The sequence below is a fragment of the Plodia interpunctella genome, chromosome 11, assembly GCF_027563975.2.
Source record: "Plodia interpunctella isolate USDA-ARS_2022_Savannah chromosome 11, ilPloInte3.2, whole genome shotgun sequence".
In the NCBI taxonomy this organism is placed as follows: Eukaryota; Metazoa; Arthropoda; class Insecta; order Lepidoptera; family Pyralidae; genus Plodia; species Plodia interpunctella.
Window position 1 is genome coordinate 7378885 of NC_071304.1, and position 24864 is coordinate 7403748.

Below are 24864 nucleotides of genomic sequence, written 5' to 3' on the forward strand. Positions count from 1 at the left end.
CTAGCGACGAATTCAATCACGTAACCCTGATTCTAATGGCTTCTCCACACCAACGGCTAACTCAGACGCCAAATCGAATTAACGTACCTAACTACTACGTAACTTTGCGTAGTTTCTATGTGAGCCTTTTTTACCATAAGGAACCAGCAATGTACTTCTAAACCGCCAAGTTTGGCAAAGTGTTTGTCGATAAGGTGAAGCCGATATAATGCCGGCTATACATTACCGCCGAACTCAGACACATGCCGAAACGAATGAACTGTACATTGCCTAGTTTGTATGTTGCGTAGCATTTTTACCACAACGTGAAACCAGCGATGTACGTCAAAACCGCCAACTTTGGCAAACTGTCAGCCGATAGTGTGGAGTTACGTAACATCGAGTGACACGACAATATACCTCGGAGACTTCGCATGGCGAATGTGGCTCGGAGACGGCGGAAAGTGGGCGGAGGGGCGCGGCGAGGCGGGACTCCCAATGTTGGCAGGAGTATGCGCGGACGCCGGTCGGCGCGGGGTGCGGGGGGGAGTGCGGGTGCGGGCTCGGCGGCGCGGGCTGGCGGCCGTGCTGGCGCGCCTGCGGGCAACGATATATACATATATACCTAATAATAATAATAAAAATCAATTATCGCAATGACATTTCCAGGATGTGCTTGCTGCCATGTTTTGGATCGTGCCTCTATCTGTTAGACCTACCGGGCCCTGATCCGGTCCTTTGAGGCTTTTGATGGTACAGGATCGAATGCATGATTATTATATTATGATAAGTTCATGGCTATATATTTACTTAATGCATTGTCATAAAAGCTGAAGTACAAAAGTAAGTAGATAATTCAGTTTAGTCAGGCAAGATGTGTAGTAGTTGAAATTTAACTTTCTCCCTCTTCTATTCGAGTCAAAACAGCAGATAAATTCTATTAATTTTGACCAGTACGTAGCTACAGAATAAGCCTTGTCACTGGCCTCATTCAGGTCTTCTATGGAGCAGGACAAGATAACACAGAACCATGAATTGAACACGATACACTAAATAAAAGCTTGTAAAAATATATGTTGCCGTATACATTCCGAAATATGAACTCAAATTCGTACCATCTGGATACCCACTGATGGACACAGGAAACGAGACAAGCCTAGGACGAGATGGTGGGATGAATTTAGAAATTTCGACAAAAGACCAGAGACAGGGATACACGGCAAAAGAGTGGGGCTTTTGCCCAGCAGTGGGACATGATGTAGATACTTTAAAAAATAAATATAATATGTTAGTTACCTTACGGCCCGCGAGCGACGCGCCGCCCGCTGCCGCGTACATACACGGCCGCGCGGCGCAGTTCACCTATCGCCGCCCATCTCCTACCCGGCCCGCGGCTCGGTTGCTTTCCCTGCGTTATCGTATACGGCGCACGCCGGCGCCTCGCCGCTCCACCGCATCCGTGCCTGTAGTGACCACCTAGAATAACGTCGCTATAATCAAACAATTAGGTATTTTAGCGAATCCTGGGCACCGAAGCTTAACTTGAAGGCAACCGGGAAAACACGAGAGAGATAATGAAATAATTTGTAGAACATAAACTGTGACAAATACGTGTATTTCAATTTTATTTTAAAAAATAATAAAAAGTACATTACCACATCCTTGTTAATTGATTAAATAAATAAAAAATAATATTTTCAAAAAAATGTTGTATAGTTCTTAAAGCACTTTCGGCCTATAAATAAGTTAATCATCAAAAAACTTCTAAAAACTTTTAATTACCATGTCAGTTGCTCTTAATTTGAACATATTTGTTACATGATAAAACGATTTTAAAAAAATTAAATATGTTAAAAAATGTAACCGTTTAATGTCTTGTTTTATCTAAAACTGTACCACTATACCAGCCGTCCGTAGATTCACCTCCCAACAGATATAAGTTTAATGGAATAAGCGATCAAACTGCGACCTCTATCTAAATTAATGGTTACAATCTTGTCTATTCGCTATGGGATCTTACACACTCAGATTGAGGTCTAAAGGTCGATGAACCATTAACCAATGTCAAGTAAAGTGAAACATGGAATTTGTTATTAACACTGTGTAATGATTTTTGATTTTTAATAACATTTTCAAATGTATTTCAATAAATTTTGCGAAAATAAGTTTATTTATTTTATTTTACAGATATAATATCATACATCATCCTTACAGTTTCCCAAATCGACGTTATAACCTTATTTATACTATTATTGTAAAGAGGTAAGCGTTTGTGAGTTTGTATGATTGTGGCGGGTAATCTTCGAAACTACTAAACGACGGCCTCAGTGGAGCTGTGGTAAAATGCTTGCCTTTGTACTGAGAGGAATCGGAATCGCTCCCCGGTCGGGTCATGATGGAAAATGATCTTTTTCTGATTGGCCCGGGTCACAAGTCTCGAACTTACTTTGGGGCTAGTTCAATTTGTGTGATTTGTCCTAATATATTTATTTATTTATATTTACTAAACCGATTTAAAAAATTCTTTCACTACGAGAAAGGTGCATTATCCAAGATTGCTATAGGCTATATTTTATCTTAAAATTCCTACGGGAGCGCAAACCCGGGCAACACCTAGTAAGTTATAACGTCGACGTTCTTTGCTTAGACAAAGGATTTCTAGTCACAAATATTTTTATACAAAATGCAACGTCTGCTCAGCTAACAATGCGTGTACGAGTATGAGGTATGGAGAAAGGACCTTGTATGCAGTAATATTTAAAAGATTAGTATGTCCCGTAGTAGTATGACCCGTAGAAAATTCACGCCAAGTGAACCTATCAATCAAGCTACACGTTAGCTACTTAGTTTAGTAAGCTAGGCTATCTGTAATGCCACTTTGTATCAATTTGCATACTGAATGACGTACAGACTAGTCGATCAAGCAAACTTAATAATTAGTAGAGTAAACCAGTACAGTCGTTAGTAAAAATGACTCTCCGTTTAATATTCGCATGATGCGGCAAGAAAATTTTTAAAAATACATTTTTAATGACTGCCCAATTCGTCGGACGACGTTTGTGTAAAATTGTATAGGAAATGACTGGCTCAAACAAGTAATATTATACTTTCAGTGATATTATAAAGATGAAGAGTTTATATATCCCTTAAATACATAGTTACGTACTAATCCATACTATTTAATATTATTTCGTATGTTTGTAACGAATAAACTCAGTACTTAACCACTGCACAGATTTTGAAGGTGGAATGAAAGGAATTCCTAAGATCTACTTTATCTCTGAGCCAAATGGCTGCAAAATCGGTTTAAGCATTTTAAGTTAATTTGTTACGTATACACATTATCTTTCCTGTTTGTAATATTTGACCTAACGAGCAAAGCGAGCGAGGTCTAACATTCTACTTGGGGCAAAACTAATTTTTTTGTATGTATGTTTGTAACGCGATAACTTTCGAACCGTTGGTCTGATTTTGATGAAATTGAAAAGGTATATAGGGTATGCCAATATAATTTTTAAGTTCGTGGGGCATCAAAATCGGTTCAGTTGTTTTTGAAATATTCATAATATTGTAAAAATTAATTGTGTTCGCGAGGTTCAAGTTCGCGGCGAACAACTAGTAGTATAGATTATACAAATATTGATAATTGAAATTTTAAAATTTAAACCATAAATCGAATCACACGTGCTGAATACAGATGGGACCAACCATTTAGTAAAAATTACTTCTGAGTAGTGAAGACACGGGTCTTCCCAACCAGGAAATATCGTAAAAACACATTATTAGTCACCCATCTAATGACCGACCATTACAAAAGTGGCTTAATGCCACTATGTCAGACCAAAAGCGCAAACCGTTGGGCCATCGAGCTCCTCTTTGGTAACAAGTAAACTCGCTAAATATACGATGGTGACGAGTTAGTGCCTAGCCGAACTCCTGTTAACAAGTTACGTTCATAAACTTGCAAACGATCGATGATTAGGCAAGATCTAAATTGCTTTGTAGGAATTTATAGTCTACGTAAATATAGTGCGGTATAATACTTTTCAACTACTTTAAGTATACCTACATACTCATATATCAAACAAATGTATATTTGAGGATAATATGATGGAGTTTATTTTAGCTCTTGCCTGACTGCGGTAGCCTGTGCAACCCCGGGTCATTCACTTATACTTATTCAAAATTTTATCAAAATCGGCCCAGCAGCAGTTTAGCCATAAAAGCGTTTATAATAATTATTATGGATGGAAGTATGGATTATATACAGAAAACTTTGTCAAACATTACCACATGTTTTTTACTCCATACATCGTCCAATTTGAACGAAATAGTTCTTCATAACGAGTTAATCCGTTTGGAAGCTATGATACCACAGACAGATATATAGACACACCGAGCTTATAACACTCCTATGATAGCATCAAGAGTTAATGAAAGTTTCTTGTTTTTCTACGTCTTTATTATTACAACACCAAAATCTCATTAAGGGTAACTTCAAGGCTGCATATTAAAAATGCATCAATATTTTTTCCTAACACGAAAAATCCTTCAAAATAATATACTAATTTCCTTTTTACGAAACAGAATGCTGTTTTTTTTATAGCTTTATGGGGCCAGTGGAAGTTCAAAGTACGTTAAGATTCGCCGATAAAGTAACTTAGTGTTGCGTAACTGACGATAGTTTGGCTATCGATAGTTATCAAAAGTATCAATATCGATATGATAATCGATGGCTAATAAAATAGATTTAATCATTAGAATACTATTGATGAAAAATTTAACTACATGTTGATAGTATCGTTACTAATGAATTTACATACTTCCCTCAAATACTCCCATCGATATCGTGCGTGATGACCAAGAGATTAAAAAGCCAGCATTACAAAGAGGGTTAACATCAAGCGGGTTGCCGGTCGTGAAATCACAGCCGAATCTTTAAAATGTTAACTTTTACTTTGAGTTTTGCGGCATCACAGCTCAAAACATAACCAAATACGTGAATGCGGCAATACGCGAAGATGAGAGAAACATCAAATGCCAGAATATATCGATATAAAATCGATACTGAATCGGTATTTTACAACGCTAAGTTACAATATCGTGCCACGAAGAGGTTAAGAAATATGTGCAGTATATGCGGGCAGAATCGTTTCCTGGTATTGCTTGGGCGTCATTTATATTAGATGAGGGTTTCAAATTAATGGCCGTTTTCATCATAAACGTTGGATATTAGACCTTTTTGACACGACGTGTGGAACTTTTCTACATGGACGCAAATATTTATAACAATTACTTTAGCTTGTAGATTATGCGACTAAGATTTATTTTAGATTATTTAATATATTAATTTCCAGAAAATTTTATGAATGAAGATTTGAAGGTATCTAACTCAGGTTGCATTGAACCATTCAACTTTCACGTCAACATTATCCTGCGCAAAAAACGTAAAGTATATTATTTTATCTAAAAGTTAAAGCTTACGTCAAAATTAACCGGTGAAACCCACTTTATTTTGAGCGGTAACTTTAAAATCGGATAAGACTTTAGTGCAATTTTGCAATTCACTTTTAATTGTCGAATCTTTGATGAGATGCAGTCAACCTTACCGCAATGTGAAAAAATATGAAATATTACATAATCATAGCATACATATAGATAAACATAAATATTTTGGAATATTTGAGAAAGTAAAAGTTTAAATCATAGTGAATTCGTTTAAAATATGAACATTCATATTTTAAACGAATTCACTAGCCAAAACAGCTGTGTTATTTTATTTGTTAATTTATATAAAGCAATGAGATTTATATAATAAAATAGGATATGAGTACTATAACAAATTTACTCTTCCGAGTATGGTTGATTGTAACCTGCACAGACAATTCATCATTGTCTAGTATCGAAAGAAATTCAAGTTAAATTAGAATGGATATCAAACTGAATGCATATATATTTTTTAAATAACTTGATTATATATTTGGTCGATTGATAGTTTATTTAGTGTTCACAGTCTTACTGGTGAATGTGATATAAATGAATGTGAATTACTGAATTTAGAACTAAGTAAAGAGGTATAGTAGTAATGGTTGCCTAAATTTAGCTGTTAATTTAGTGTAGATTATAAATGTGACGCCTCTGATTGAGCCGTAGATAGTAGGTAAGCAAAGTATTTTATATTCACTGACAAGTATTTCGAATTATAAGATCAGGGTGACAATTGATCATTAAATTTATGGCCTTTCATTGAAATATTATATTTTTCATTCGTCGTAGCATGTCCGTAGCGGTGCTACGAAATTGCTACGTGCTTACGACCAATGATCTAAATATGTTTGTATTATCAGATAAGATTTATTATATTGATATCATAATTTATTATTTATCTTAAAATGATGAAATATTTATCTACGGGAGATTATGGAGTGCTCTAGGGCGGAACCACACGCAAGCATAATTTTTTTCTCCTGTTATAATTTGTTATATTGTTGAATTATGTTTTTGTTTCAATTATTAAAAATTATAATCATCATAAAAACTATGTATATATAAGTAGAAGGGGACCTACCTAGTACAAGAGCTGCGTGTCGGTAAAAATAGGTTAAACGACCGCTGACGTCACGCCCTAGGCGATTGACATTGTTGTGACGAAATACAAGCCACTTAGCCAATGAGCTACAAGTATGGATGACTGACTTTGTAAAATCCTTAAAGACTTCGTTTGTGGGTCTATTTATAGTCACAATTACACATAAATCTCGAATTATCATCAATTTTTGAGATAAGCAGGGTGCATGGGTGCTTTATGATTATCACTAATTGAATGATGAATCGGTGGTAGCACAGTGGTTCAGACCGTCCGCCTGAGATCGAAAGGTCCCACTTTCGGATCCTTCTCATGCCACTAACTTATGAATACGGTTTTATTTCCGGTGATGCTTTAATATCGCACATCGTGAAGTAACCTGCACACTGGTTGACAGTTTAGTTAACTAGTGTGTTTCCACGAGATGTCGGTTGGTAATAAATTGTTGATAATAAAATCTGCCACACTGGTGTCAGATTTTGTTAGAAATAGCCATGGATTTAGTAAGTACCTGTACGAAGTACCTACTAATTCCATGGAAATAACACACTTGAAAGAAGAAAGTCTAATTGAATTGAACATGATGGCGGGGGACCTTTCGCTGTCTTATAAGTTATAAAATAAAAAAATATATATATACATAATTATAAGTGACATAAAAAATGAACATATTAATTTTGAAAATGTCCAATTATTTTCCATTGGATTCAATAATTTAATATTCTTAAAGGTCTGGTAATTTTCATTACATAAAATTAATCTACGATCTGGTAACCCCATTGCTCATCTACACTAGGTATGAAAATTTTAATTTTTCATCCACAACAAAGTAATTTTCAGAGAAATATTAATACAAACAAAGACAAAGTTAATACTACAATAATTTAGAATAGCATAGAGTAGCAATGTGTAAAACAGAAAGCTTTGTTATTGTGGGTCACATTAATGTAGGATTCCTCTAACCAACACAACGGAAAAGTATTGAATTAAAGTCTTTGTGGGATTTCACATAGAAATAGGGTTTTATCACTGTGGGATTGTGAGGATTTTTCAAATCTTTTGTCTTTATTAGAATTTCAAACAAAAATGGGTGCCATTACTAAAACTTCGTAAGACCACATAAGTACAGTAGCAAGGCTTTGACAATAAATGGTCATGATTTTTAAAAAGAAAATGATGTGTAAACAAACCGTTAATGTGCTTTTAATAATGGACTGCCATTGATGGCGGGAAAAATCGAAATTTGTCATAAGCATAAATCAGTTACCAGTCCATTATAGGTGACAATGTTACAATGGAAAATTTCCTCGTATATTTGACTATTCATTCAGTTTATTTCATTTATTATATAGATAATAAAATCCTTATTTCTCTCCACAAACAAATGTAAGTGTAGTTACTAAATGAATAGTAATACCAAATGAATATTTCAATACTTATAATTCGTAAAAAATGAACTTATAAATTACTTGAAACAAAGGTAGACAATATTCAAAAGTAACGTTATAGCGTTTTGTCGCGATAAAATGCAAATAGTGTCGCGGGCGGACGCTTTTTTTAATATATAAAACAAAGACGGTTGTATATTTATGTAGACTTTCAGATATTTCAAACGACGGGTTTATATTAGTCAGTCACTCAACCGAATATTATTTCTTATGCTTAAAAAACATATAGTGTAATGTATTCTTATATGTATTCGGAAATATCGAATTCAATACTATATTTTAAATTAATATCAAGTTGTGCTACAGAATAGTATTTATTTTTAATACGCTTGATTTCAAAATGCATGCACGTCGAATCATGGAGTGAAACGGATTAACGAATTATGTTTGACCCATTTATAAATATCCATTTGAATTGCCTTTTCAAACATTTTATCAAATAAATGATGTCAAAAGATCCGTTAAAAAAACAATTAAGTATAAAAAATAACTTCATAATTCCATAGCTATGAAAAAAACAAAACATTGTGTAATTTTCTCTGACAATTAATGGCCTAAACTCTAAGTTATTTTCCTCTCCATTGAAATTTAGAGAAATCAAAATGAAATGATAATTATAAGACAACAGCAGGGGATTTCTCATAATAGATCCTTAATAATTCTTGAGCCTGTTTCTCAGCTCAAGTGGCGTGATGAGACAAGAATTCATTGTCGACCTAAGTATACTAAGTATACCAATAAGTATATATAAGTAGTACCAACTTGATGAATGAATACATAAAAGTAATTTTAAAAAAATCTTACGTATTTCAATGTATCTTTAATAGTTGTAATTTGAATAGTATGCATGTGTTACATGCAAAGCTAGTTCAAAAATATGCCATGAATTATTTAAATGACATATTTCCAGTGGTTGTAGGTGCTAATATATATCAGTGCACAACAGGGGCGGGTCACTAGACTATGTAAACAACCAACGTGATATTGATTGAATGCATCAATAAATAACTATTGACGTGACAGTACAACTTTTATATAAATGTCAAATAAATACATTTATTTGTATACTTGTTGAAATGAAAAAATGTGTGTAAATAATTCTATTGCTATTTAAGTTAAGATATTAAACAAATGATTTCCTCACATTTTACTAAATTTATGAGAATACTTTTATTTTATTCCATTAATAAGGAATGCCTGTGCCTTGGCAGTGGAGACGTTAAATAATGATATTTATTTTTATTCGATTTTTATATTTATGTGCATCAGATGATTTCATTAGGTCTTTAGTGATCTGAAATCGAGTGATAAACACTAATTAAACAAGTGGTTAACACGTTTTTCAAACACATTCAAACAAATAATATTATAAGGACAAAGGAAAATATAATATGCACAAGATAATAGGAAAGTCAAAGTTAATTACGTTTTATTCAAACCGACCAGTTTTTGATTACTTTTCACTCAAAGAGTTCAATAAACACACTCGTTCTGTAGCGCTATCATAACAGCGATCGAACTACTACGCGCTCACTATCTAGCACTTCTGACTATTAACAATAGTCGCAAAATAAATGTTTTTATTTACATTTTCACTGGGGACAAGCAAATTTATTCAGCAGTTTTGGATGTAGAAACAGATAAATCTTTACTTGGTATAAAACAAAGTCGCCCTCTACGTCTTTCTGTTTACAATTCAAATATTTTTTTTCTTTTCACTATTTTTCTTTTCGAGTTTTTCATTATGCGAATATATGAAACTAATTCTTCTTCATGGTAGTTTTCTCATTGGCGAGGGTCGTGGTCATTGCGTGGAATGAAGCACACATAACAACTTTCATACACAAGTTAATAATGAAACAGTGTGCAGGTTTCCTCATGATGTTTTTCTTCACCGGAAGCAGGTGGTGGTCGATAAAAACGACTATTTATGAATCAGATTAATATACAAACTCATATAACACGAATAGAATTCGAACCTGGGATCTTTCGATCCATAGGCGGGCTAAAATATATTATAGCTAATACTCAAGTTTAAATTAAAATAAATTAACGCTAGCATCTATGTAATCTATCTTATCAAAGGCTAATTTATGAACCACACATAACTTATTTATTCTCTGGCAGATTTATTACAGTATTTGCACAAATGACCACCGAATATGTTACTTGGGAACATAATGTATAAAAGGAACAATATATTATGTTATCTGTTAATACGTCGAGAAGCTTTGTTTGAGGATATATAGTCTTGATCTTATATCTAGGTATCTATCGGATATATGACTATTGGAATATTGTTGAGTTGCAGAAAAGAAAAAGAATGATGATATTCTGTTCGTTCTTTCTTTTGAGAGCGAGCTATTTGGTAAATTTGTATGATTGTTACTATTACTTCTGTAACAGTTATTTTTTATTAAAAAAAGTGATTGCGTCGAATATTTAAACGCATTATTTTTTCTATAAATTATTTAATTAGTTCCAAGCAATAATAAAGTTTTACACATTTTTACAATATATAGTTTTATAACCATGTACAACCAACTTACTAGAAATATTTTAAGTTATTTTAGCACTTCCATTACATATATAGGTTGGTATATGTTCATACATTGTTTAAATAAACTATAAATCTAAAATGTAGATCGTCATAGAGATTACATTAAATTTTCACACAGATTAACTGTTTAACACGAAACTAGTATTTCGCCTTTGCTTTGTGATCGAAAATAAGCTTTAAAACAATACTAGATAGGTAGACATTTATTCAGCGATCATCAATGCAATTTGTTTTATAATCAATATTGTGTTCTCGAAGGCCATAAACCACACTGACAAGAATATGAGACAATGCAACTGATAATGGGCTATCGATGATTTCACCGCAAAACACGAAATACCGCGGCAGTGACGTCACCTTTTAATAAAAGCACGAATTTATATGGTCGGGTGACAAACTGACCCACTATAGGTACCGCCTTTGCCAAACCCATAATCCGTTAATTAGCCGACCATAAAGCGCGGTTTGAAAAGAGAACACACCACTTTGAGCACAGAACGAGGATTTGAAAATGGCGCGTTTCGAATTTGGAACTTTTGGAAGATCGCGGCGGTTGGTCGTTAGCAGCGGTGCAGCGACCGCGCGGGCGCTGTGTGCGCGGTGCTCGCGCCACGCCGCCTCAGCCACGACTGACATGGAAATTCGATTTTTCTGACGTTTCCTCGGTTTCCTCCGCGCCTTGCTTCGCCCGATCGAAGTGCAAGCCGTACGAACTCCACTGATTTTGCACGTCCGTTACAGTCATAATTTCGACGGCTTTATGCTATTGTTGCCGAAAGCAGACATCAGGAATGTTGGAGGCCAGGAAGACACGCGAATTTCGATCTTCATTCGGCAATGGTAATCGTTACATGTGGCCTTGGTTTTTGGGCTTTTGTGTTACATATTTTCGTTAGAGCTGAATATTATATTAAGAAGTATGGAACTGCTAAATGAGAAAGTAGATGCAAAATTTATACAATTATTGATACATAGCTAGTAGGTCAATTAATTAGCCACTAAAGCTATAAGAATTGGCTACTTTATTGATATAGTTTAATTAGGAAGTTCACAGTCTTGTGAATGTATTATTTACTAATACGCTCACAAACGAAACGCAAAGAATATTGTGTTAAGACAAAGAAATATCGGAAAAAAGTATTTTGACTGCGTTAAAACATAGACAAATTAATCTAAGTATAAACCAGACCAATAATCTAAAAATCTTATAATAAATATGTATATTTTATGAAGTTTGTGTCTTATTGGTGTTCGTTATATATTATCTATTGATAATCCACACGTAATAGCAGTATTAAGATGTTCGCAAGATGATTTAATAAAAGAACAAAGACATGAATGTTTAAATCGGTTCAAGTGGATTCGGCGGCACGCGATCATTCGGGCCCGTTTCAAGAAGACATACATTTATTGATAACTCTTTTATTATTCACTACCTTTTGCCGTCATTTTGTTCATCCGCTCATAACTTGTTATTGTCAATATCTAGGGTTCTAAACAACGTATCGCGATGAAATATATACTAGATTTTAAGTCAGACGCCTTGTGAAAACCGCATCAAATTCCATCCAGTATTTTTTGCGTAAAGCGCGAACAAATGTGTGTATGACGAAACATATAGGTACTTGTGGTAGAATAATTGACGAAGTTTAAAAAAATATATTTAGAGAGTCGTAGAAGTACTTTACAGATGTTGTTTTATGTTTGCTTTTTCTGTGATAGAAACAATGACTTTTTGTAAAGTAAACTTTTTACAAGACACTTAAAGTTTCCAGACGTTATAATAATTAAAATTATTTTGTGTCTCGCAAATATTCCTTAAAGATAATTGTGATTGGCTTTCGTAAAATATGAAATAATGTCAACCGCCATTGGGCGTAATACGGACCTCCAAATTTTACTTTTAATGATTCCATTTCTTAAAGAATATCTGATATTCACTTACAGAGAAACTTTAATTAGGAACATTTATTTGTCGACAAGCTTAACAATTGAATATTGCACATATTTTCTTAGATTTTGGACACAGTTTGTTTAAAATCCTGTAATAAAATGTCTGCGGCTGCTATTAGGCCAATACACCGGAAGCATGAATAATTCATGTCACGAACCCACGACAATTTGGCAGACATCATAATTCATGGTATTAAATAAGAATTTGATTTGCCCGATAGCTGTACCCCTTGAGTAGAGGTTATTTTTTAGTTCGCATTGCACACTAGCGCCATACATCATATTTTTTTTTAAATTTATTACTAGCGTCTCGTACAGGCTTCGTTTAGGTAAATCCTTAATAAAAGTATCCTATATCACTCCTGAAGGTTTCGCCTATCTCTGTGACAAATTTTATCAAAATCGACCTAGTAGTTTATGAGTTTATTCATTTATAATATTAGTATGGATATCCCCAAATTTGATAAGACAATTTTGTTCTATCTATATTATTTTATTACTTTTCGATAATGAGTAAAATAAATTACCTATTAAAAACGTGATGAACTATATCTATAGAAAATGTATTTGTTTGCATTTTTTTAAATTAGAGATTTTAATATACAGTTTCTTTTTCTTGCACAAAATTCTATCAAATAGGGATGAATAAATGTTTATTGATTATATAATTACTACTAAATTTTTTTTAAGAAAATTCATTTCAGATTTCGTAGCAATGCTCCTACGAAACTTGTAGCGGTTTGTTACGATGCAGCTTTCGTAACATTTGTACCAGGTATATTCTTTTACTATTTGTTAATTTATGCATAAAAAAATAACAAATATTATATATTTTTTTTCATGAATCTCGATATTTACAGACCATAAAGTGTTTTGTTATATCTGTGCGGTGTGTGCATTATAAAACGTTATAAGACCAAATCCAACGCTACCTTAGTCTGCCACCTTTCCTTATTAACCCCCGACGCAAAAAGAGGGGTGTTATAAGTTTGACCGGAAGTGTGTCTGTCTGTTCGTCTGTGTATGTGGCACCGTAGCTCATCAACGGGTGAACCGATTTAGATGGTTTTTTTATTTATTTTATAGCTAATTTTTATGCGGTAGTTCTTAGATATGTTTGATCAAAATGAATAATGAAAGTTGGGGTTTTTTTAATTTGTCTAATAAATAGACTTGTTCCATACCTAGTTGTCCAATAAGTTGCTGAAATGGTCCAAAACAATTGCATTATAAAACTAAAATAAAATAAAAATCATGTGTTTCAGTAAACGGGTGTTAAACTCAGATGAGCCGGTGCCAAATGATACAGAGAGCCGGTGTTAATAGTCGAACCGTTTTGGCACTGGTCTGAGGTTCCGACTTTCACGACCTCTTCAGATTTCTTGCCGATATCAGGGTTCACACAAAATGTGTGAAAATTCATAAAAAAATATGTAGTTTTCCTCATTCCACTGAGGGTTGACATCAAGCAGACGGATGGTCGAAAAACTACAGCCGATCTTAAAAACTAGAAGGTATATTTACCTATATTTTTAGCAGACCACGTGCTTTTAGCCGTAACAGCCGCGAATGTAACATGAGCAAATGAGTGATTGATGTTTTATGACAATGGATAAACTTAAGCGAGTGAAGTCGCAGACATTAGCTAAGTATGTCTAAATAATACAAAGTTGAAATATATAAATTTTTAAATAATTTCTTAAACTGACGGAAAGTCACGGAAGAGCATAATGCCAAATTAGCTTGACCGCAATTCATAAATATTATACTGAAATTAGTGAATGGCATGTCTACTGCACTATAATTTCACGTGATAAATTAGCGAACAAAATGCTTTGAAGGCTTCATATATTTCTCGAAATTACCGAGCATAACCGACATTGAAGGCAATAGCGACGATAGGGCAGTGCGCAGTGGGACAACCTACTAGGGCGCTGAAAAAAAAGGGCGTCTCTGGTTTGCGAATAGTGTTTATTTTTAGGTCATAATCACAATAAATCGGCTAAATAAACGTAGTAAGATGATAGGGCAGCATATGAACGAAGCGCACGGCAGACCAACACAGTTTTTAGTGAATGAGTATTATTTTTTCATAAAATTAAAACAGGAGAACATAATAGCTAAAATAAAACTAAATTATTAATTTACTTTAAACTCTGTTGCATAAAAACTATTTGTAAAAATACAAGTGCAGACTTAATTCCGGAATCAATTTTTATTTATCTAACATTTTATTATTTGTTGATATAATGCTTTCAATACACGAGCGCCATGAATTACCACCAGAATTACCAGATAGGGGGCGCGCCATATAAACGTTGCCCCGGGCACATGTAGTGGTAACACCGGTTCTACTTTGAGGCTGTAACCTCTATTACCGTGAAAGTATCAGTGTAGTAAGAGCTACTTAAATCCTTACTGACTTGGCACCCCTCCAACCGTGCTTGCAGCTACAAGTCATTACTGGAACATTTTCTTTTATAGAAATAAGTAATTATTCTGTTATTTTAACCGGGAATGAAAATTATGGTTGTATGTTAAATGATGTGGATTTAAATTCACTGAGTTTTAACAAATTGGATTTTAAAAAAACACTTCTAGGTTCGTTATAAAAATGTATTTTTATTTCAACATGTTTATAATATAGCTGGAGCGTAAATTAAATTTAATTTTTTTGTGCATATATTCACATTAGATAGAATTACCATTTTATCACCACCATAGAAATGTGATGAGATGAGGAGCACTATGGCGCAATGGTTAGAGCGCTCGGCCTGTGATAGTAGCGGTTAAGACACTCCCACAGTGGTCGGTCATTTGATGGCTGACCAAAATATATTATCTTGAGCTCCTCGCTACGTCATTAAAACGCGGACTCATTGCGGATTGACGATACGCAATGAGTCCGCGTGGTAAGTCATGGCCGATACTTCTTATCTATCCACAAGGAAGGCCTGTTAATGATGAGTAGAGAGATATATAGTAGTGTTGAGATAAATAGATAGGAAAAACATCTTCATTGGTCAAAAAGAGTAGTGAGATTTCAACATAACAAAGCGTAAAGGGGCCGATTTGTTCCCATTTACCCGTTTACTCACTAATCAATTCGATTAACTTTATTTATTTCCAATAAAATAATGTAAAATACAACCAAACAATAAAAAAATCTACATAAATGTACTATACAAGAGTAGTATACGGGAAAAAATATACATTAATAACCATATGGTTATTCATGGTGTGTACGACGGGACGTCGATTGCGAATCGCAATCAAAAAGCATACATATTTCAACAAAAATTTATCAGAAAAAAAAACAAATTGTGCTGTGATGAACTTTGTTAATTTTCGAAATCAAACAATCATATTGTTGGTGTCAGTTAAACGGCCGAAATTTCCAATTTCATCTCGAATCAAAATGTAAATTGGTACTAGCTTTTCGGTGTTCTATCACAAAACAAACAACTTTATTGAAAACTAGCCGCTCGTACCGGCTTCGTTCGGGTAAAACCATAATAAAAAGTAGCCTATGTCACTCCTGAAGGTTTCGCCTATCTCCGTACCAAATTTCATCAAAATCGGTCCAGTAGTTTTATGAGTTTATTAATTACAAACAAAAATACAAATCTTATCTCTTTATAATATAAGTATGGATAATTTGCTGACATGTGTATTGTGTACTTAACAAATACCAACGAAAGCCAGGCCATAAAATAGAAAGAGTACAGATGTTACATTCCTTGTCTTTTTTGTTTTATAAATAAAAAATCTCTTCGAACGCGACGCGACGCTTCGAGGCAATATACCCAGTAAAAAATATCGTCTAATTGCTTAAAAAGTTTTTTTTTTCTAAAGGCACATGTGTTTTATGGTTTTTATCATTATTATTTCTTCGTGGATCTGCATAAATTATAAAGTTAGGTAGATACAAAATAATCACCATCCAGCAGTTTTTGTATGATGCGCGAACAAACACAGATAGACAGACAAAAATTCTTCAAAACGTAATTATTTATCTTTAATATCTCCTATGTACAGACATAGCTCACTTACAAATTTATTACCTGTATTGATTTTTTATTTTATATTATCCGATCTATTTTGCTACAAGGCAAAATTACAATAACTGTATTTTTATTATGTATATTATGTATTCTCTCCATACTTTCTCGAACATTGTGTACGAACTAGATTGCCGTGTGTACAGACTCGCTTATCATTCGTTTTGTTTAGAATATTGCAGCTGCCAAAAGCGAAGCGATTTTATTTTCCAGTTTTGAACAGAACAGGTTTGCTACGTTTTAATTTAAACGTTGCACTTTTTATTTTGTGTATGCATTTTTTAAATTCTGGTATGTTTGATTCAAAAATTTATAGAACCTTAAGTAAAAATATACCTATCAGCTGTGTCGTCTCCATCTGACGTCTTCCTGGTGTTTCCCTCAGCCGTTAAGTGTCGAAGCCCAGAGTCCACTTTCCTACTTATTCTATTTCACCTCGCACCTTGAGGTATACAATATATAACATATAAATCTGTGCCTCGCACGGTCTCGGCATCTTTAGTTGTCAGGCCAGTTTTATCAGAACACATTAAACTAAATTTGAATATGGGGCAATTTGTATATATATATATATATATATATTAATTCATCTAAATTCTCATCAGAATATTTTACAGACTAAAATAGAAAGATTTAGAATTGCGCTAATATTAGTATGCTTGCTATATAGTTCTTTATTCTGGACGTTAAACTCTAAGAGTTTAACGTCCAGAATTTAAAGCAATTGATTATAAATTATAAATTCCAGGGAATAAACACAGCCTGTATGAAATCAAAATGTTGTTTTCAGTTACAATGCCACTCCGAAAATAGATAGCAACAACCACCCAGTTATACTGTTTGTGAATCAAGCAATTACATTTAGGATACACCCACAGATGCCTAATCCGGTTAGATGCAGTTTCAGTGCGGTATAAACCAGTTACGCGGAGCAGGAGTCACTCGGCTGTCGAGTTAGATGTACATACTAGTAGTGTTACAAATATCATACATGTACTCGTATATGTATCTATATATATTGTGCATTTGTATTTTGACAGATTTGACAGAAAGAACTGGATATCTAATGATCCTGTGGATTAGAAATCATTAAATTTTCGTTATGAATAATAAAATCTATATTAACTGACATCTCTATCATAAATATGAACCTAGGAATTCTCAACGCAAAGAAAATATGCAACAGATTATTCTGAACAATATTGTAAACACACGGGTGCAGTAACATGTTATATACATGTAAACCTGACTCTTAATCACTCTATTTAACAACCTCATCAAAATCCGTTGCGTATAGAGACAGACAGACAGTGAGAATCAACTTTATTTACACTATGTAATGACACCATATTTGATATGCAGATAAGGAATGTAAATATTAATCTAAGGGAAAATAAAAAAATTGCATCTAAATAGAATTAACTTGATGTTTCTACTTACATTTCAAGGAATAAAGTCGGCAAAATTAACTGCAATTTCTGTATCAGGTTTAAAGCAATAAAAGCTGAAAGTTCAGGTAATCGCGAGACCTCGTTTGCTTGTAAAAAAAGAGCTTTCATTCAAAACAACTTAGTTACAGCCTTTAACGACGTCTACAGCTAGATGAAATTTTAAATATAAAACAGAATATTCTGTTTTAGAGGTAGAAATAGAAGATTGCATTTGAGTTTTAAAAGAATACTTATTACGTCATTGGTTTTTGGTGATATGAATGGAAATCATCGCTTCAATTGCTTCAAGATTTTAAGTGAATTCATAACACTGAGCGTGGCGAGATTCTAATAAGATTTGTGTAAGATTTACATTCATATCAAATAATTTCTCCCGATATTTATAACAAAATGATCAAATTATGAATATGAAATGAGGACAAACTACTTGAAATATTTGTATACAAACATAGAGAACTATTAACTTATTCATCCTAAATAAGCGACTGAATTTCACGACGCGATGTTTCACTAGGCTACTACAAGTAATTACAGCGACATAACAATTAAGAGAACATAAGCATTAGGTAAACATAAAAATTTCATAATTTACGCATGGCGTTATTACCGCGTTTGTCGCTTACCAATGACGATGGGAACATAACGCGGGTGCGGCCATCCGGATAATCCGGGTAATGAGCCCCTTTACATTACTATGCTTCGTCCGGATCAAACCCGGGTATGTGCCCGTTTGCAAACGTAAACAGCGGAATGCTTTTGTATTCGATATTAAGAGATTAGGTATAGTGTGTTTTGTTTTGAATGTACGGTCAACAACATCAACTGGAACACTCAAGGAACAGAGAAAGAGAGATCGCGAAACTTATTTTTTTTACTGGCGGCAGACCCGACGATATATCTAACCCAGGGCTCCAGGTGAGCGGCGTGATGCTGCACGACGCGATGGTTATGTGTGAAGGATAACAAAGCGATATTTAAGGTCAGCTTAAAAAAGTAGTGTTGGGATTATTATCATCTAGTTTTTGTCCACGGTTTCGCTCACGATTATTTCCCATGTAAACAGATTTTTAAATGTTATTTTACGAATATATAAAAGGTACTTCTTCTCTGTACTTCAAACTACATAGTTTGAAGTACAGAGAAGAAGTACCTTAGAGAAGAAGTAAAATTTCAATAAGATATGTTGAGTTAATAAAGTGTGAAGACGTATTACATAAACAAACTTTCGCATTTATAATTTAGTAAATGAATGATAGAAAAGAAGAGGACACTGAATCAAAGATGGAATTTCTATTTTCTAACATGTTCCACGTTAGAATATTGCAAGAATTACTTAAAAGACTTGAGCGACAGGAAATAGACAGATGTTTAAGGAAAAGACTTTATGCGCTCACCTCTTTAAAACTAGTCTCACATTAAAATATCTTGTACTTCTTAACTGTTTTTAATTTGAAAACTGTTGTATGCCCATTAGTGCACACAACCGTTTTCAAATAATAAATAATAAAAACCAATAAACAAAAATAAAATAAAAATACCTACATAAAATAAACTTATGAAAAATACACGAGTACATTTTGCAGCGGACGGTACCTAATTAGTTAAGAAATCAATCGGTTGGATTAGTTCCTTCAGGAATAGCTACTCGTAACAACAAATCCAGTTTTTAACGAGCTGCATCAGTGACACGTTTTATTGTATTACTGGAATCATATTCCCGTCTGTATAGGATCCGGATCAGAAATCGAGCCGGGCGTAATTCCATTGCATTTGAAATGCATTCGATGCGCTCTTGTAGGTACTCATTTTAAAATTGCAATTTAGGTACGTTCATGTTTTCTTTTAGCAAGAATGGTAAATAAAATTATGAAATCATGGGAAATGAATACGAAAGCTGAACTGAACCTAAAGTAAAAGCGAGTAATATCATTGAAAAAAATATGTGACAAAAATTGGATCTATGTTTGTGCAAACCTAACCAATCTGTGATAAAATAAAGAAGAAAGGATGGTGGTTTCAGCTCTAAAATAGGACCACTCCACGACCTGCCGTTGATGTCTTACCACGGCGACTGATATAACGCCTCAACTAATAGGCAATAACAGCATTTACAAAGAGGGTTGATGCCAGGCAAACAGCCGGTAATAACAAAATCGATTGAGAGATTAGATAGCTCTGTGTTGATGACAGAATTTAGTAAAACAAATTTGGATTGTCCAAGTAACTAAGTATGCCATTAGCTAAAGATAGATATATATAGCTTTCATTAAAAAAATATGAGTTGAAAAAATATTAAATATGCATGATATGCAATTTATTTAAACATTTTATTGTATTATTGCAAATTGAAAATTAAATATATATAAATTAAATGTTCTATTACAGCCTGTTCTAATACTGTAATGTTGTAATAATAATCTAATGTATCTAATTATCTAATAACTTATATATAAATTCGAGGTTTATTACTTTGTAACCAGAGAACAATATTAACTTCCACATCCAATCTCCTACATCAGACCGTGGTTATTGATGCTGATCAAACCTTATCAATATGCTAGCTGGGTACGGCCACGTCAAATCTCTGCTATTCACTTGGGGATCACTCGACTCGATACTACTCGTATTGGACCTGGATTATTCAGTTCTATTGAGATACAACCTGAGGGTTCGCTGGCATGTCAATCGTCAACAAAGTTACATGTTTATACAAGTTTTGATAAATATTAAAATTTTATTTTTATAGACATGTAAAGAATTTTTAAATGCATATAAGGATAAAGATAACATGAAAAACATTTCTGTATCTGATAGAATTTTGTACAGGGCTATATAGCAACGAAGCCACAACCAGTAATAATTTCGCATAATACAACTGAAGTCTGCGGCATGAAAGAAGACCCGTGGCAATATGAATTAACTATCAAAACAGATTGCACCAATCGACTTTGACGTTGATTTTAATCTGCGCATCATACTTTGACGTTTAGACAATAGTAGTAGGCACTTTGCATTTTTCAGCGCATTGTCACAGTTACCCAACGTCAAAGTTTACGTTTAACTCTTGGCTTATTTCCTCAACGAATAATCGGGTTTTCTAGTAAATAATTCTATACAACGTGATATTTCCAAAATTAGCGCGACCAAACAAACATACCCCTAGTAAAACAACCACTCGGCGTTCCCCTGCTCAAACAAACACCTACAGTGCTTATAAAACAATGTGTGAGCTATCGCGCGTCGTCGATTATGATTGATGAGCAAACAGTTGATGGGCAAACAGTCTATGGACTTTTTGGGAAACCCATCCCAGCCAGTATGATGGTATACGGCAGGTGTGATGATAAGAGTGAGCTGAAAAAATAGCTTTGTAACACTTATTCTAATAACGTTGACTTGAGCCGATGAAAAAACCACTCTCTCATTTTCGCAAATTCACCTAGTTCCATACTCGGCTGGGAAGCCCCTATATTGGAATTTTGAAGATTGGGCTGTGATTTTAGGACCGGCAGCTGCCTGACGTGAACCCGTATAATTGTATACGTATAATTGTTATATCTACCTTCAATGCTCTTTTTGGGCTTCGGGACGTCACAGCAGCGAGGATGTAAAAAAGTGTGAAGGCTTTGTATTCCTCAGTCACCGCAAGGAACACCACAAGCACATGTCTGACAAGTGATGACATTGGGCCGTTCGTAAAAGTCCAGTTGGCTGGACTCTTGCCGACTAGATTTGGTAGCAACTGTTGAATCTGATTACTGTCATTCGATTTTCTGTGATCGATTCTATAGAATACTGGTTATTATAATTTTACTATTATAGGTATGAGATGTGCATAAATTAAAAAAAAATCTTTAATGTTTTCAATTTACGTACGCATTTCATAATTCTAACCATTCTAAATGGCCAGTATATTTCCCGATTAAATTTAAAAAATATCGTAGAACATATTCTTTTGTTTTTCATATTTAGAAAAATTTTACCATACCTATATATTAAAATTCTTTCCATAAACGTAAAAGCCAATGCATGTTACCCTCAGAAAGAGCTGATTGATGATTCATGGCTGTTTACAAAACCAGCTGTCCATAATGTGTGCACTGTGAGCGTTGAAATATTAAAGTGCATTCAAGCGTGAGGCGTAAAGGCGTACTGAAACAAAGCGGGGATTTTATTAAATATTCTCCAAAATAAATGTGAAGTTTTTTGTTTTAATTTTGGGTTATTTTTCTGGAGTTTGTACATTTTTCATTATTTATGAAACGACTTTTGTACTCTTTCCCAAAGGTTTAAAATTTTGTTATATAAGGTAACGATACCTTATATAACAAAATTTTTAAACCTTTGGGAAAGAGTACAAAAGTCGTAAGAGTAAAAAGAAGAAGAAGAAAAAGAAGAAGAAGAAAAAGAAAACCTTTATAAAAGTGAGTGTGTAACCTACTAAAAAGCAAATAAAATTTTTGATTGGCTTGATCTTTCAACTTTAACATAACAAAATTGAAACGAAAAACTGCCATGTCATAGTTTGTAAAAAAAATTACGATAATACTTGAAAAAATCGAATCCAATATAATTTTAATACATATTTTCCGATTTTTCTTTGCCATACAAATTTTCACCTCCATTTCACACCCTCTAAGAAGGTGATAAAAATGAGAAAATATTTCACCGTAACAAAAGGTAATTACATACCCGCCATATAAAGTATTCCAAGATTGAGCCCGGTACCAGGGGAGCGTCACTCCAAAGTTTAGGTACCATACCCACGACGCCCCACAAGGGGTGATTTCAGAGGTGAATCAGTAAGCTCAAACAAGCCAGTGTGAAGATTACGCAACATATGACATACTTCATTTCGTCGTAAAACCATGTAGTTTCATAAATTATCAGAAATTACCTTTTTCCCGCGGCTACGCCCGCGTTAATTTCCCACGGGAACAGTTATGTTTCCGAGATGCAAGTACACTATGTCCTTACCCATACTTCAAACGTGTACCTAGTATGCAAAATTTCAAGAAGATTGATTGAGTAGATAGAGCGTGAAGATGTAACAAACAAACAACCTTACTTTCGCATTTATAATATTTACTTAATTAAATATTAGTTAGGATAAAGATTTCTGCTACTGTGGTGGCGGTGGTACCAGCATATTAGTACAGCTGGTTCCTGATTTTCTTAATTAATCGAGCATGAGATGATTATCTCGATCGGTTTCGTACTGCTGGTTAGTACCTACTATTACTTATTCTTTGCCACTACTAAATTATTGATGGCGTAGGTGTCGATTATGTGTTGAAAGTGTGCCCTTAAATATTTACGCAGTAATTACCACCTGTTGTTACACTTTCAGGTAAAATAATAATTATATTGTAAGAAAACAATATTTTGTATACCATATCAGTAGATTGTTTTCTTTTTTTACACGAAAATACCATTGATGAGAAATAATTATACCAAATTATTTTTATACTTTACTAGCTTTCGAACAGTTATTTTTCCGGGATGAAAGGTACCCTATGTCCTTCTCCATAAACTACATGCTAAACTGTATGCAAAATTTCAAGAAGATTTGATTTGATTGAGCAGGTAGAGTGTGAAGAGGTAACAAACAAACAAACTTACTTTCGCATTCATAATATTAGTTAGTATAAGGATTCACCTATTAAATATAATAATATGTATTATGCAGAAGATTTTGGTAATATAAGTATTCTATTATCTAATAAAGTAGACTTTTTAGTGACCAATTAAATGTTTTTTTCAGCTAGACTAAAAATTCATGTAACACCAATAGAAGATTATATTGTTTTTATATATTATACAGTTGGAATTTTGCTGAAACCGACAATTCGGTATAGTGGTTATTGTGAACTGTGGTCATTTTCATACGAAGGACATTCTGTGAACTTACTAAAGGTACTTATTGAATAATCAATAAAACTTCTATAACATCAATCAAAGACATGAGATGTCCATTTAATACCAGATAAATGCAAAGTAAAAATGCACTAACGCCATCTGTGTGTCGCCCCAAAACTAGTTAGAGCTTGTAACTTAGCCTAGCTTACGGTCAGGGTTCGTTGTTCAGTCAGCTTGAAGTTTCAGTTAGGTTATGGAACTAATAGTGCTTTGTGCTTGTGCTTGCATGTGCTTTTATGCTAATTCTTGTTATGCCGGCTATACAATTTCTCTGTGCAGTTTGCCGAACTTTGTAGATTCAGTATACATTGCTGGTTTTTGCATTGCGATAAATAATAGCTTAAACGTATTTGATCAATATACATTGCTGTGTTTAAGCTATTTATTACTGTAAAGAAAACTGTTATGATGAATGTTGTATTAAAGTACAAAACGTTGCGATTTCAAGGAATTTTTCATTTCGTTGAGTTCACAATGCTTTGTTATTTATTAGGCAATATTATATTCTAGCATAAGCTTGTAACTCCACTAGAGATACGCTGTGCGGTGCTATGCTAATCTGAACTAAGAACAACCAATATAACTTCGATTGACACAGTTAAAGCATTGGTAGAGATCACTAAACGGAGTTTATCAAAAGGGTAGTTGCGATCAAGTGAAATATTTTTATTTCATGTGTCAATAACGAAAAATTATGTCACTCCATTACTCATTCGGCCGGACCGATTTTTTTTTTCTAATTTGTGATGATTATTCCACAACTAACCAACCTTCATACCTGGGCCTTCAAATAAATGATAAAAAGAAATAAATTTCCCAGTCTTCGTAACCTATTTCGAGTACCTAAATTCAATCGTCTAATTTTAAATTTACTGTCTATCGCTGTATCCCAAGATTCACTCAGTGC

General features: G+C 33.8%; 1 protein-coding gene across 5 annotated transcripts in view; it reads right to left on the bottom strand.

Moving 5' to 3' along the window:
- The window catches only part of LOC128673473 (uncharacterized protein), a 70690-nt gene that overhangs the window by 22253 nt on the left and 23573 nt on the right, over positions 1-24864 (bottom strand). Inside the window, exons 2-3 of one of the 5 annotated variants that reach the window (XM_053751329.2) lie at positions 1276-1455; positions 400-576 (exon numbers count right to left, since the gene is read on the bottom strand). In XM_053751329.2, the coding sequence (XP_053607304.1) occupies positions 400-576; positions 1276-1317 (219 nt within the window). In that variant the 5' untranslated portion in view covers positions 1318-1455. Of the gene's footprint in view, positions 1-399; positions 577-1275; positions 1456-10930; positions 11389-24864 lie in introns of those variants that run through there. The other 4 variants (XM_053751332.1, XM_053751330.1, XM_053751331.1 and 1 more) reach the window with 4 other exon arrangements.